The 16,365-nt window shown below is 38.1% G+C and overlaps 2 protein-coding genes across 14 annotated transcripts in view; one reads left to right on the top strand and one right to left on the bottom strand.

Moving 5' to 3' along the window:
- CAST (calpastatin) overlaps window positions 1–8,066 on the top strand; it is a 129,046-nt gene extending 120,980 nt beyond the window's left edge. For all 12 annotated transcript variants that reach the window (XM_060009123.1, XM_060009122.1, XM_060009119.1 and 9 more), the window contains 2 exons: window positions 5,046–5,111; window positions 6,013–8,066. In XM_060009123.1, the coding sequence (XP_059865106.1) occupies window positions 5,046–5,096 (51 nt within the window). In that variant the 3' untranslated portion in view covers window positions 5,097–5,111; window positions 6,013–8,066. The remainder of the gene's footprint in view (window positions 1–5,045; window positions 5,112–6,012) is intronic.
- Window positions 8,067–9,391: 1,325 nt separating this feature from the next.
- ERAP1 (endoplasmic reticulum aminopeptidase 1) overlaps window positions 9,392–16,365 on the bottom strand; it is a 32,446-nt gene continuing 25,472 nt past the window's right edge. For both annotated transcript variants that reach the window (XM_060009118.1, XM_060009117.1), the window contains 5 exons: window positions 15,775–15,959; window positions 14,917–15,078; window positions 14,288–14,428; window positions 13,662–13,743; window positions 9,392–9,651 (listed from right to left, as the gene is read on the bottom strand). In XM_060009118.1, coding sequence (XP_059865101.1) covers window positions 9,496–9,651; window positions 13,662–13,743; window positions 14,288–14,428; window positions 14,917–15,078; window positions 15,775–15,959 — 726 coding nt within the window. In that variant the 3' untranslated portion in view covers window positions 9,392–9,495. The remainder of the gene's footprint in view (window positions 9,652–13,661; window positions 13,744–14,287; window positions 14,429–14,916; window positions 15,079–15,774; window positions 15,960–16,365) is intronic.

The following is a 16,365-nucleotide window of genomic DNA, read 5'->3' as shown; positions in this document are numbered from 1 at the left end:
AGAGAGAAAGAGAAAGGAACCTAAGCATACTACTATAGAAAATGATCAAATCACAAAAGAGAGCAAGAGAAGAAGGAACAAAGGAACTACAGAACAGCCAGAAAATAATTAACAAAATGGCAATAAGTACATACTTATTAATAAATATTTTAAAAGTAAATGGGCTAAATTCCTCTATCAAAAGACAGAGTGGCAGAAGGGATAAAAAAGCAAGACCATCTATATGCTGCCTACAAGGAACTCACTTCAAATTTAAGGACAGACTGAAGAGATGGAAAAAATATTCCATGCATATGGAAACCAAAACAAAGCTGGGGTAGCTATACTTACACCAGACAAAATAGTCTTTAAAACAAAAACTGTAATAAGAGACAAGAACAACATTAAATAATGATAAAGGGGTTGATGCACAAGAGGATTTAACATTTGTAAATAGTTATGTACCCAACATAGGAATGTCTAAATATATAAAGCAAATATTAACAGATCTAAGGGGATAAATGGTAGGGGACTTTAATACCCCATTTTCATCAACTGATAGATCATCCAGACAGAAAATCAATAAGGAAACACTGGCCTTAAATGACATGTTATAGCAGTTGTACTTAATAGCTATATACAGAACATTTGATCCAGAGCCACAGAATACACATTTCCTCAAATGTACATGGAACATTCTCCAGGATATATCATATGTTAGGCCACAAAACAACTCTTAATAAATTTAAGAAGACTGACATCATATCAGGCATCCTTTTTACTACAATGGTATGAAACTAGAAATCAATTATAAGAAGAAACTGGAAAATTCACAAACATGTGGATTTCATAAACAATATGCTACTCAACAACCAATGAATGGGTTAAAGAAGAAATCAAAAAAGAAATTAAAAAATACCTTGAGGGCTTCCCTGGTGGCACAGTGGTTGAGAGTCCGCCTGCCGATGCAGGGAACATGGGTTCATGCCCCAGTCCGGGAAGATCCCACATGCTGCAGAGCGGCTAGGCCCGTGAGCCATGCCTGCTGAACCTGCGCATCCAGAGCCTGTGCTCCGCAACGGGAGAGGCCACAACAGTGAGAGGCCCGTGTACTGGGGAAAAAAAAAAAAAAAAACCTTGAGACAAATGAAAATGAAAACACAATATACCAAAATTGATGGGATCCAGAAGAAGTAGTTCTAGGAGGGAAGTTTATAGTGATAAATGCCTACCTCAAGAAATCAGAAAAATCTCAAACAACCTAACTTTATACCTCAAGGAACTGGAAGAAGAATAACAAATGAAGCCCAAAATCAGTAAAGGAAAGGAAATAACAAAAATCAGAACAGAACTAGATGAAAGAGATTAAAAAGACAATAGAAAAGATAAATAAAACTAAGAGCTGTTTTTTTGACAAGATAAAGTTCAGAAAACCTTTAGCTAGGCTGACCAGAAAAAAAAAAGAGGACTCAGATAAAATCAAATGAAAAAGGAGACATTACAGCTGATACCACAGAAATACAAAGGATCATAAAAGACTGCTATGAACAATTATACACCAAATATTGGACACCTTGAAGAAAGAAACATACACCTACCAAGACTGAATCATGAAGAAATAGAACACATGAAAAGACCATTACTAGTAAGGAGATTGAATTGGTAATCATAAACCTCCCAACAAACAAAAGTCTGGGATCAGAGAGCTTCACTGGTGAATTCTACCATACATTTAAAGAAGACTTAAAACCAATCCCTCTCAAACTCTTCCAAAAATAGAAAAGGAGGGAATACTTCCAAACTCATTTTACAAGGCCACCATTATCCTGCTACCAAAACTAAGCCAGGGAACCAGAAGAGAAAATTACAGGCAAATATCCCTGATGAAAATATATGTATAAAATCCCCAACAAAATATTAGCAAACTGAATTCGACAGTACATTAGAAGAATCATACACCATGATCAAGTAGAACTCATTCCAGGGCTGCAAGGTGGTTCAACATCCGCAAATCAGTCAGTGTGATGATATGCCACATTAACAAAATGAAGGATAAAAATCATGATTACTCCATAGATGCAGAAAAACATCCATTTATGGTAAAAACTCTCCACAAAGTGGATACAGAGGGAACATACCTCATCATAATAAGGGCCATACATAACAAACCCACAGCTATCATCACACTCAACGGTAAAAAGATGAAAACTTTTTCTCTAAGATCAGGAGAAAGACAAGGATACCCACTCTTGCCACTTATTAAACATAGTATTGGAAGTCCTAGCCACAGCAATTAGGCAAGAAAAAGAAATTAAAAGCATTCAAACTGGAAAGGAAGAACTAAAACTGTCCCTATTTGCAAAACTGACATATTATATAAAGAAAACCCAAAAGACTCCACCAAAAACTGATAGAATAAACAAATTCAGTAAAAGTGTAAGATACTCTTTCTAGACACTAATAACAAACTATAAGAAGGAGAAATAAACACATATATGCCATTTATAATGGCATGAAAAACCCTCAGAATAAATTTAACTGAGGTGAAAGACCTATCCAATGGGAATTATAAGACAGTAATAAAAGAAAGTGAAGAAGACATAAATAAATAGAAAGTTATTCCATGCTCATAGATTGAAAAAAATATTGTTAAAATGTCTGTACTACCCAAAGCAGTCTACAGATTCAGTACAATCTCTATCTGTACTCCAGTGACATTTTTCATAGAAATAGAAAAAATAATCCTAAAATTTGTATGGAACCACCAAAGACCCCAAACAGCCAAAGCAATCTCAAAAAAGAAAAAGGTAGAGGCATCATGCTCCCTAATTTCAAACTATATTACAAAGATATAGTAATCAAAATAGTATGGTATTGGCATAAAAACAGACACATAGACCAATGGAACAGAATAGAGAACCCAGAGAATTCCCTGGCGGTCCAGTGGTTAGGACTCTGCGCTTTCACTGCTGAGGGCATGAGTTCAATCCCTGGTCAGGGAACTAAGATCCTGCAAGCTGCACGGCACAACCAAAAACAAAAAATTGAGAGACAGCCCAGAAATATGGTCAATAATTAATGATAAAGGAGCCAAGAATATACAGTGGGGAAAGGACAGTCTCTTCAATAAATAGTGTTGGGAACTGGACCTCTATCTCAAACCATACACAGAAATTAACTCAAAATGGGTTAAAGACTTGAATATAAGATCTGAAACCATAAAACTCCTAGAAGAAAACATAGGCAGTAAGCTCTTTGACATCAGTCTTAATAGAGATTTTTATGGACTTGACACCAAAAGCAAAGGCAACAAAAGCACAAAAGTAAAAACAAACAAGTATAACTACATCAAACGAAAAAGCTCTGCACAGCAAAGGAAAACATCAACAAAATGAAAGGCAACCTACTGAATGGGAGAAAATATTTGCAAATCATATATCTGATAAGAGATTGATACCCAAAATATATAAAGAACTAATACAACTCAATAGCAAAAAAAAATCCAAATGAAAAACTGGGCAGAGGATCTAAATAGGCAGTTTTCCAAAGAAGGCATACAGATAGCCAAGAAGCATATGAAAAGGTGCTCAACATCACTAATCATCAGGGAAAGTGCACTATTGGTAGGAATGTAAATTGTTATAGTCACTATAGAAAACAGTATGGGATTCCTCAAAAAATTAAAACTAGAACTACCATATAATCCAGGAATTCCACTTCTGGGTATTTATCAAAAGAAAATGAAAACTAACTTGGGAACTTCCCTGGTGGTCCAGTGGTTAAGACATTGCCTTCCAGTGCAGCGGGGGCAGAGGTTCAATCCCCAGTTGGGGAGCTAAGATCCCACATGCCTCGCGGCCAACAAACCAAAACATAAAATAGAAGCAATATTGTAACAAATTCAATAAAGACTTTAAAAATGGTCCACATCAGAAAAATCTTTGAAAAAAAAATAACTTGAAAAGATATCTGCATTCCCATGTTCATGGCAGAATTATTTACAACAGCTAAGTTATGGAAACAACCTAAGTGTCCATTGATGGATGGATAAAAAAAATATGGTATATATACCCAATGGAATATTACTCAGCCATAAAAAAGAATGAAATCTTACCTTTTCAACAACATCAATGGACCTCGATTGCATTATGCAAGTGAAAAAAGTCAGAGAAAGATGAAAGCTCTATGATCTCACTTATATGTAGAATCTAAAAACAAAAACATGAGCTCATAGATTGGTGGCTGCCAGAGAGGTGAGGGATGGGGGAGTAGGTGAAATTGGTGAAGGTAGTCAAAAGGTACAAACTTAAAATATTTAAGTCATGGGACTGTTATGTAAAGCATGGTAATGACAGTCAATAAATACTGTATTGCATATTTGAAAGTTGCTAAGAGAGTAGATCTTTAAAGTTCTCATCACAAAAATTTTGTAACTATGTATGGTGATGGATTTTAACTAGATTTATTGTGTTATTCCACAATATTTATAAATATGGAATGCTTACGTTATACACCTGAAACTAATATGTCAATTATACCTCAAAAAAAGTGAAATCCATGAAAGATACAAGAAAACAGATTGATAATTAGTTGCTCATGCCATTATATCTGATTAAATATTTATTATTTAATACAAAGTACATACTCAAAAAATAGAAAGCACAGTAACCCTATATGCTGAGTGGATTAGCTGCCGGGTAAGCCCCCAAGTATAAGAGAAGGATGGATCACTGTGGAACGAATGGATACCATCCATGAACACCTATGTATTTTTTTTCTTCAATTATGCTGGCCTTCAAAAACAAAAATCCCCACAAAGTCTAGAGTAAAAAATTTAGAATCATTTAAGGTTATTTTTAGTTTATAAACTTTAAGGGGAAGAATTCAGTGTATGGGCTAAATGAGATACTTTAAAAGGACCATCTTATTTTCCCCTGCTGACTGCCATTTTTGCCCTTTTAATTCTGAAAAGCCTATTTCCTCATAAGCCTCTTCTGGTTGATCAGTTTTTGGTACTTAATCCAGAAAATAAAGAGCTCACTGATGGTTTTTGCTTGTCCTTCTAGGCAAAGGAGGAAACTTCCAAGCGAAAAGATGATGGAAAAAGTACAAGTTAAAGTTCACACTATTTGGTAAGTTTGGTGTTTGTTGTAAATGAAGACGATTGTACCTTCTACCAGCCTATGTGTTATAGGTGAGAGAAACGAAGTCCCCTTCTTGAGTATTTCATGTTCTCTTTATGCTATTGGCATGAAATACACATTGCAAAATCTATAGAGTAATTCCCTGTAAAGTAATAAATGGTGCTATCGGAATGTTTAAAAACATTAATCTTATAATTAAGAGCTCTTTAAGATATTAGGCCAGGCTCTTAAAGAAAATGACTATCTAAGTCTACTTGACTGAAACCCAAATGCTCATGACTGCAGGTTACTGGGGCAGAGCAGAACTGGCATGTTACATCTTATAGTGAAATGGCCTTATGATATAGATATTACCCAAAATACAAACACATTGTGGAGTGAGGAGAAGTACCCCCCTGGGGTCTGATGGTAATTAGAGTTTTGAGAATAGGGCAAAGGAAAAGATTGACAACTTTTGTTCATCTTAGTTTGAGAAAGTAAAGCTCTGTGTTTGATTCTACTGTATGGTAACTAAAGAGCTGGTATGGACGAGGGAGTCTGTGAGATCTATCTTGAGAGCTGGGCCCTTATTAACTTCAGAGAGAACAGGTCTTATTCTAAACCATAAAAGCTTACAACCACTTGCTGCCAAAAACCTAAAAGAAATGAAAATGTAGGTTAAATTGGGTTAGGCTCTCTCACCATGAATCCACTTTTATTTCCTACAAAGAGGGAGGTATACTGATTAGAACTGCTCCAAAGATTTTCCCCAAAATTATAAAAATAAATTTCTTTTAATTTTTGACTCTCATATCAACTTTAGTAAATTCCTCCTTAAATTTATTATGCCTGTAATAAGAAAATTACATATCAAATGGTTCACTGGATTTTCTTCTTTGAATTTTTCAAGGTATCCGCATATAAAATCTTCAGCTGGTCGATGGTGACTTCTGAAGAACAAAAGCCTTTGACAGCAGAAAAATTTTCTGAGTGGCTTCTAGACAGCAGTATTTGTTGAGTCTCTTGACATCCTAAACATTGTTTGTTACTCTTTTCCTGAAAAGAAACTGAATTTGTCTGGTTCACCTGTGTTATTCTACTGAGTACTGATAAACTTCGAATTTTTAAAAATTGTCTTCAGTTGGGAGAGAAAGGAGCTTTATATTTCTAAGAGATATATTTGATAGCTTCTTAAAGCAACACACACAAAAGGAAAAACCTTTGCAAACTTTTGCACCTTCTACCCTGTGCCTGTAAATCTCATTAGTATTTTCAATTTGCACTTAATTTTTTTGTTGTTAGCATTTGGAAAACAATGCTTTACATATTCTTCAGTGTTCTGATTTCTCATTACCCCTTTCCTCTTGGGCTTTTGAACTGTATTTGATGTTTCTTTGGGTTCATGTTTATAAGGCAAACATAAAATATCGTACATTGGGCACATGTCTCCTCTTGAGCTGCTAACAATAGATAACCTGGACAGACGAGGAAGCACTGCGCCCCTTTTCAGGCTGAACTCTTCTTTGCCAGAGGTTAGGACGTCAGCACAGGCCTACTGAGACTTGACTCGAGTCAGAAGAGCAAAACGCAGACTCTGCGTCTTGCATAGCAAGTTCCAAGAATAACAAAATCTAATTCTTAGAATACTCATATGGCTTGAACTCTGCTGGTTTACTGCATTAAGCTGGGCTTTCCAGCCTCTCTCTGTAAAACCTGAGCAGCAGTTGTTTGCTTAGAGCCATTGCCACATTAGTCTTGCACTGTACAGCATGTAGCTTAATGGAAGTTGGGTTTACCAAAAACACAAACTTCTGCTTAAAAATAAAGAAAAAGATCTTTTAAAAAATTTAAAAATCTGCTTTTCCTCCACAGCAATTTAAGAACTAGTGTCTGATATCCCACAACTTGGAATGGTTTCTCATACCTCTCTGAACGGTTTATGAATACAGCACCAGTGTCATTGATGAAATTAAATATTTATCAAATCCCATCTTTATTTCCTGATAGTGAATGCAGGAAAAAATATCAGGTACACATCATAAAACTGATTTGGAATTCCTTGTTTTCAGAGAGCACAGCCTTCCTCAGCATCTGTTTAAACTATTTATTAGGATTTAGCAACGTCACTAAAAATAAGTAATATCACCAATACTGTCTAATGGGGTGGGAGGCAAGCAACAATAACAATACTGCTTATAATGGGCATCTGGTTTTGTTAATACGATCTAAAAGTTGTCTTCAAAAATCATGCATATACCTCTGAGATTTCAAACTGCATCCACTTCAAATGCTATGTCTCCATCCCATCAGAGATGCAGGCATTATTAGTCTAAATCTGGGAAATATAAGCCAGGATTAGGGTGACTAAACAGACCTTTTCAAGGCACTAACAAGAAAATAAACTTTTCCTGAGGGATTTCAACTATGTGTCTATAGGTAGTACAAAGTGGTTTTGTTTAAAAAAAAAAAAAAGTGAAACCTTTGACATTGACAGATGTGTTTGCAAGGATATGGCTGCAGTATTACTCATTTACATGCATACATATAAGTATTTTTAAATTACATACCAAAATCCAGACATTTAGGAAACACCTGTTAAAGTAAACATATAGTTAAGGTACTCAGAATATGCCTTTTTGTTTATTAGAAACGTGTTCAACACTTGGGTGTTTGCTAGTAATTAATGATGAGTTGAGTAAGCTACAGGATCTAAATCAGTCCTTTTTACCCATCTAATTTGGAGTAAATAACTGCAAATATTTGCTTAGAGGTATATAACAATTTTTTATTACCAAAAAGGGTTTTGCACATTGTGTGGCAATATTGTGTCTCTTTAGAAAATGGACTTCTCTAAAAGCAAATGAAAATAGGTTCCTCAGGCGACCAAAACTGAAAACCACTATTTTCCATGTTTCATTAATCAAGATATAAGATGCAATTAAAGAAAAATATTTTACATTAAAATCTTGGCTTTGTGTGTTTTTTTAGAAGAAAAACACCTGGGGATGGAAATTACCAGTGATTTCTGGTTTTAGTTCTCAAGCCATTAAGCCATGCGATATGTATGAAAATGGAATTGCAAAACACATTTATGTCCAGAAAAGATCCTCTATTCCATACTGTATTAGAAAAACACATTGACATTTTTCATATCATATTCCTTTATCATAAATTTTGCAATATATTAAAAAAGAAAACATAAAATACTTCAATTCCAATACAACACACTGTCTTCACTTACTTAGGCTAATATAAGCAAGTATTTTCCATTTCTTATCAATACCTTATCATTTACTAGAGACTGCAATGCCTTACTGGCAATAAGTGCCAATAACAACTTATTTAGAGATTATAAACTGGGCCAAATAAGGAACAAGGAGAGGAAGCATCACCTACCTAAGGATCAAAAGCTCTGAGGTTCAACTTCAAATGAAAGGTTTCTCTTCTAGACCTGAACGCACTCGGCTTTTTCAGAAGAGACACTATTATTCAGGGTCCTGAGGAAATAGATGGCACACTCAAATTAGGATTATCTGAGGAGGGTTCTATAAAAGGTTTCTGTGGAGTTTTTTGTTTGTTTTGTTTTTTAAACAAAAATGTGAGCAGGATGTATGGAAACCACAAGTCCAGCCAGGACTAATGAAGCCAGGCTCCCACTTCACCCTTCACCCTGAAGGGATGAGAGGAGGAAGCACTTAGTAGAACGCACAGATGGAGAAGGCTTGTGGGAAAGAGGGCCACCTCCCTAGAGCTGAGACCTTCGGTGGAGGCCAGCCTGAGGCAACCTGCAAGGGAACCTGGGGAATAAACACCATCATCACCTACTCTCTCCCCAACCCCAGCTCTTATCTGCCCTCCTGGGAGGTCAACCAAAAGCCAGAGGCCAGGGAAGTCTCATGATGTGGCCCTCCAACAAGCCAGCCCCTGGGCACGCAGCAAGGGAGAGAAAGGTGGAAAGCGGCTCCTACGGGCCCTTCTGGCTCAATCACTGCCCCAGGGGTTCATGGTTCAGTAGTCACTACTGTTCAGAGTCTTCCCAGCAGACTGACACAACAGCTTATGAATGACAAGCACATGGGGAGCAGGGTGTGGGGACCAGGGGTTCACTGTGGGGAACCTGTGGGGACCAGGTACTTCACTTCTCCATAGTAGGGAACCCACCACTTGGGTTTACATTTGGGGGTAACACCTATAATGGAACACGTGGGGGCAATAACCCCCCGATGAAAAAGTTCACAGCCAGTCTTCATAAGAAGGGACGAATGAATAAGGAGTTGAAGGAGCAGGAAATATCTTCACCGGGTGCCAAGACAACCATCTCTATTTTTAAAATATTCACATTCAATAAAATTTCGGAGATTACACATCACAGGAACCAACAAGGAACGGATTGTTACAGCAGTTCCAGCTTTTCATTTTGTAGCCACACTCTGATTTTATCAAAATTCTTATCCATCCAACGTATGTTTTCCTCAATGGTTTCAATTGTTTGCTGGACACAACGGAGCTGAGACCCATTTTCCTTCAAAGAGCTGAAGAATTCTTTAACCTTGTGAGGAAAAATTGGTTTTTTAAAATTTTGTTTTATTAAGTTACACAAAGTTCAGGCTAGTGAAAAGAAAACTGAAGCCAAATTTCCAGCATTTTTCAAAATTCTACATAGAGAACAGGGCCAGGTGTCTGGATACGATTATGTACATAAACTTAAGCTCTATGAAATGAGCTCATGCCTCACGATGTCAAGTTTTGTGTTTTTTCTCTGCAGCTTTTTTATTTATTCACAGTTGCCAGATTCTAAAAGACTTCACTGTTTACCATTTCATAATTAAGGTTTAATCGCATGTATCTAATGTGTATTCTGTTATAGACACACACATGCAAACTTAACTTATTTAAACATAGCTGCAAAAGCAGAATGTGCAGAGTATCTTCTCTGCCAAGCAAAACAGTTTCAGCCACATACGTGCAGTCTTCCTCCATGGGCCTGGCCTTGTCTGTTATGATAGAAACACTGGGGAATGGGGCTCTTAGCAAGTTATGGTGGTAATACCCCAAACCTTGCCAATTTTTTTTATCCTAATCCACAATTGATGTATTGTTCCTTCAAGATAAAATCCACCCAAAGTTCCCCGTGGTTTTAAAGAGATAAGAATCGCTTGACTATCTCCTCAAAAATATCTTTGCTATTGTTTCACCGATGGGTACTTTATCCCCTTTAAGCTCACATGAGGAATAGGTTGGCTTTGCAACAGCATTGACCATTGTGCTACTCTGTCTCACCTTCAAGTGTTCTTAAACTTTTCCCATACACTTCACGTTAATCCATCAATTTTTTGATTTCGTAGACAGGAAGAAAGTCTAAGCCAAGATACATTATTTATTCAGCATGGATTCCAGACAGTTAATTCCTTAAAAATCCATGTCATAACATCGTAAGTTTGGGAAAAGGAGGGGGGTAAGAATAGGCTTTTTGAAAGATCAAATTCCAATTTTAAATGATTCGGGGTTGTTTTAAAATTAAATCTCAGTAGAACTTTTCTGGGAGCTGAAGGCATGCCCTCCTACTAGAGCAACCTAGAAAACACTTAACCCGCTTCACTGTCCTGCCTTAAACTGTAGCACAATCTACTGTTTTGTCTCTCAGAACTCAAGATTAATTAATAGGCAGTTTAAGAAGTAACTCTGGGCAATATCCTGTGATAAACCGTAATGGAAAACAATATGAAAAAGAATATGTGTATGGGTGAGTCACTTTGCCTATAGAGCAGAAATTAACACAACATTGTAAATCAACTATACTTCAAAAAAAAATCACTCTGGGCACTCTTCAGTCAAACCACATCAATATTTTTACTAATTGGTCCAATTAATTAATCCTGAAGAAGCCTACCATGATAGTACTGAAAAATAAGCCTGCAAGAGCTCTAACAAAGCCAGCTGTTAACCCCTGCCTGCCCTTCTACTTCTCCTGACCCCAATTTATCACTCCTATCTTCATCTGCCTTGGGAAATTCAGCATCTCAACTGAGTACGTATTTGATTCAAACCTGCCTCCTTGAGAATATTTTCTGTGCATATGGGTAGAAAACCAGATTTATGCTACTCGTTGGTGAGTAAATGATTAACTTCTCTGGGACTAGGATTCCTCCTTTGTGACACTGCAGAGCGTTGGTGAGGATGTCGTCGTGTAATGTGGGTGAAGTGTAGAACCTAAAGCCCAGCAGGTACCAGGGACTCCCCCTCACCCATTTCTTCATGAATCTCTACTCTGGTACTTATTCATTTCTCCGGCTTGATTACTGTGCGAGACACTGAGGATGAGGCAATGAATCAGGCAAGCACCCTACCCTCACGAAGCTTACAGTCTGCCTGGGGAGACAAGCAATGAACTCTGCTGACTCTATACTGCTGAGGAGAAGATAAACCGGGGCTATGATAGCAACCGGGGAGGGGGTGGCCTGCTTTCAACAGAGTGGTCTGGGAAGGTGACATCTGAGCTGGGGCCTCGAAAGAAGAAAATGAACCCTTCCGGTCTAGAGTTGGGGAAAGAGCAAGCCAGGCAGAAGAAGAAAGCGCAGAGGCCTCGCGCAGGAGAAACACCTGGTGGCCCAGGAGCAGGCTGAGGGGCTGGAGTGGGCGAGACAGTGAACACAGGAGCATGTGCGAAAGGGCTGGAGAGGCGGGCAGGAGCCAGGTAAGGACCTTCTCATCCACAAGGGAAGGAGAGGTTTGCGACTTCAAGAGTGACAGGCAGGTTTCAAGACAGGGTCAGTCGTGGGTTGTTTTTCCGTTTTAAAGGTGGGAGATGGTGTGGTATTGGCAAAGTGGCAGGAGGGAGGCCAGTTAGGAAGGAGGCTGTCACCATAGGCCACACAAGAGGTGAGAAAGGCTCGGCCAGGGTAAGAGCAGAGAAGTGCACAGATGGGGTGCAGATGCCGGAAGCAGAGCCAACAGGACTTGGGATGAACTCGATGTGAGGGGAAGGAAGGGCTCAGGATGACTCCTGCATTGTAAATGTCAGTAGGACACTCTGCATTCGGACAACATCTTGGGCTCTTTCATTTACACGTCCTGCCACAGGGTTTCTGCACCTGAGGTTTCCTCTGCACACAGCACTCTCCGCCTAGATATCAGCATTTCCTTCAACATCTCCTCAAAGGTCCGCGAGTCATCCCACAGGACACAGCACCATTCCCTTACCCAGTCACTCGCTCTCCTTCCCTTGCCTTTTTCATCTTCAGAGCATGTAACTACCTGACATGAGTTGATCTGTCTGTAATTGTCTGGTTCCCCCAGTAAAATGTAAGCTCTACGAGGGCAGGGGCTTTGTCTATCCTGTTCATCATTGTAGCCCTGGAACCTAAAACCACACCTGTTGTAGAGTAAGAATGTAATATGTCTTGAATGAATTCATGAGAAAATTAATGAAAGAACAAGATAATGAATGAAATGTTTTGTTGCTACAGACCTGGTCTATCTGGTCCCAGCCCATAGATGGCTCTGCTGTCATCACACAGAATATCTCTGCTGTAGACTTCGCTAGAATTCAGGCTTGAATTATTATGTGCAAGTTAATCTTACAAACCTGGGTGAGGCTACTGAAAAATTGGAGAAAAGGGTTGTGACATTTCTTTCCCATTTTCAAAGCACTCTCCATCGAGCTAGATCATGGTGTAACCAGACTACACAATGGAACCACTCCTAAAAAAGTTAATATTAGGCTCTCAGCTTTTATCTAATTGCACCATTTTTAAAACCATGTAAAATCTGTTCTACAGCTTTACTATAGAGAATATTATTATAGAAAAGCCACCGCAACAAAATGACCCATACAGCAAACTCCTCAAAAGTTTAAGACTGAGAGAAAAGTCTGCTTTTGTGGAAAACTTGTATGTTCCATGGTTCTCTCTTACCTGACAATAACGCATACTGTTTTCTCATCTTTCTTCGGCTGCTAGGAAGCTATGATAAACTTAGGGTACAACTGCAATAAATTATCCTCAGCATAAATCCCTCATACAATTTCCTTTCTGAACATTATGCAGTTTTTTGTTCTTTATTTTAGCATTATTTTATATATGGACCTTAAAAGTTGCGTAGAATTCTTTCTGAAAGTAGATGGTTCATAAGTAAGTAATAGGAAATCATGAGCTCAAATAGTGGAGAGCCTAGCTTCCAGACCTGCCTCTTTCAAAATAACTAGAGGATCACTTCAGTCACTTAAACCTCCAATAATCACTTGTAACATCCTAAACAGGGATTAAATGTCTAAAGTAATTTTTAAGCCCTAAAATTTTTACTGGCAGAGCTAAGACTTCTAAATGTGTTTGGGAAGAGGCACAGTTTTCAATGGTTTATTTGTAACTGATTTTTGCTCATGTCAAAAACACCACACTAAACAAAACACCCATCCAAAAAGAACGTTTACCAAGTGACCAAATCCACTTCTAACTCATCAGGCCCTTAAAGTATTTTGCCTACCTCATATTTATTAGATAATTTATTAGATAATTGTCACTGAAGTTCAAAAAGAAAGCTTTTTGTTTATTTATTTTTTACCTCTTCAAGCCGTGCTCTTGTCGAGAACTGATTTGTTGTTCCCATTACCATGTAGGCTATGGAACTTGAGCCAAGTTCAAACCTAGAAATAGAAATTGTCAAAATGTATTGTGAAGTATTTGTTCATTCGACATGTGTTTTTAAGTGCCTCATATATGTGATAGCAATTAACTAAAAACTGGTTAGGCGTGAAAAAGATAAGACGTGATCCTTTGCTCCAATGGGCTAAGATCTAGTTGTAAAAAATCAACACACCAGCTGCTGAATAAAAGATTAAGTACCCAAAAGAAAATGACAGAAGCAGTAGGTGCTACAAGAGTTTGGGCAGATACAACAAGCGGAAGTACTAAACAGAAGACTAGCCTGAACTGTGCAGGCGGCTTCTGGTAGGCCACGGGGTGCGGGAAGAGATTATTCCAGATGGAATGAAACACTTGACCATCCAGATCCATTAGTTAGCACTGAATTAGAGTTTCATATTTTCTAAGGGTATTTTAAGTACCTCTACTTCCTTTCTTCAGTCAAAAGAATCGCTTTAGATAATCACTGTTATTTTACAAACGTAGCTAAAACAGCCAGGTTTAGGAATTTTTGCCAGTCACAACACAATTTTGGGCACTACTTACTTTTGTACGAGTTTATTCCAATTTTCCCTCAGAAACTGCCAGGCCAGTGGATATCCCACTGGGTTTCTGCCGATAGCTCTAAGAATATCTGGAAACTCTTGAGTTTTTATTGTATCTCCCTTAAAACTTTGATCTAGTAGCCTAGAATGATTAAGACAAGAAGTGTTAGCAACGAAGAGGCCCTGAAAAAGTTCCAAACAACTTTAATAAAATAATTTGGGAAAGAAAAAAGCTGATCTGCCAATAATAAAGACACAAAAGATAAATAGGTTACCAGAGAAACTCCCTATAGCTATATAATAATAAAAACTAACATTCGTACAGTGTTTACAACACCGATTCTCATATATTCTCTCATTTGCTCACAAATGTAGCTGAGATAGGTATATCTGGTGTAAATTTCTAAATGTGTTATTTTAAAGATATACGCAAATACATACTCCTTTAAATATTTTTCCTGACACCCGCTGCTCTCTAATTATTTACCATACACATTAGATGTGTGCCCTCTTGCATAAATGTTCCCAGCAGGAAATGCAGTTCCTGGCCAAGAGGACAAAAACAGACGCCAGAAGGATCTGATCTAATTTAATTCCTCTTGGCTACCTGAACATGAATGAATTACTTACCACTGAAGCTTTTCTTTATCGTGGGTAATACAGAGAGCAAATTCAATTTGGTGTTTCTCAGTACTGGATAATGACGATTGATATTTACTATAAAGAAAATCCCATCCTTCTGGGTTCTGGGCCCCTACAGCAAACACTGCCAAGGTCACATCGCTGGGCAGCCTGTGGAAAAGAACACACCCAGGGAGAGGCTGAGATGACGGAAGTGCGTTTGCATGCACGAGAGAGGCAGATTATGAAACGATAAACTGGAACCACAATCAGAGAAGCATGCCTGGAAATATAAACAAAAATAACTTCTTTCCTTCAGTAACACTTTAGGAAAGAAGCAAGAGAAAGTAACTGAAAGTAGGTTTTAAGTAGCCTTCTCAAAAATACATTGTGAAATGCCACTTCTATAAATACCTACATTTCTAACATACTTTAAGGATGCTGAGTGACTCAATAGGTGGTCACTTTTCAAGTCAAAAGAAGGAAATTCAAACTAGACTTAAAATGCAGTCCATGAACAAAAGTCAGGAATCCAATAGGACCACCTGTTTGTAAGCACTTTTATGAATAGAAGCATGTATATTGTTGGCTTAGTATTTCCTGGATAGGACTTAAGCCCCAAGTCTAAAAGGACTGAATCCCTGCCGCGCGCCTCCCCATTAACCAAACCCCCGGCCTCCTGTCAGGAACTTAAAACAGAAAGTTGAGCAATGCATAGATAAGTCTAAAAAAAAAATATTATTTTCCCAAAAAGGACAGCAGGGGAGACTTGTTATACTTGTTTTCTCTCCCAACATTTAGCAATGATGGTGGAAAAATAAAAGATACCCCTTATCTGAACAAACCGGTTGTTCGATAAAAACAGACCTCAAATTCCCATTGGCTTCCTGCCACTGTCTGAAATAGCCTTCTGCCTTCTGCACACAGGGCTGGTACTTGCGCACACAGGCCAGGAGAAGCAGCTGACTCCGCAGCATTCGCTCTGAGATGGAGCCTTCATCCGTCCAAGTCTGCTTATCAATGAGGTCCCTCAGCAGCCCGATGAGAAAGGCCTGTGGGAAAGCCACACATGTCACCAGTCCGGTCCCAAGTCATCTCATGGTTTATATAATCCAATACACCCTCAGGTGATGGGGGTTATTTTTTAAAGCTTAGTCCAATTCATATTTCCAAAACCATGCAGTTGTTTATATTTAATTATAAAAGGGGTCAAAAGCAAGAAATGATGAATGATTTCAGTATTTGTGTAACAATCTTTTATAAATATATCCTTATCTACTTAAAATCAAGGTGAACTGCCACTTTCAAAGCAAACTAACAGAGACAGTTGATATGACTAAATTTTGAGAGCAAATTATACAAGACGTCATTACATTTTGCCAAAAGGAGCAATTTTGTGCCTCTTGCTTAAGTACCTGAGTCCCAGAAAATCTTAATAGCAACTACCACAGTACAGAA

This window comes from Delphinus delphis, chromosome 3 (assembly GCF_949987515.2).
Source record: "Delphinus delphis chromosome 3, mDelDel1.2, whole genome shotgun sequence".
Lineage (NCBI taxonomy): Eukaryota > Metazoa > Chordata > Mammalia > Artiodactyla > Delphinidae > Delphinus > Delphinus delphis.
Note: the sequence above shows the minus strand (reverse complement) of the source record. Positions and strands in the feature narration are given on the sequence as shown.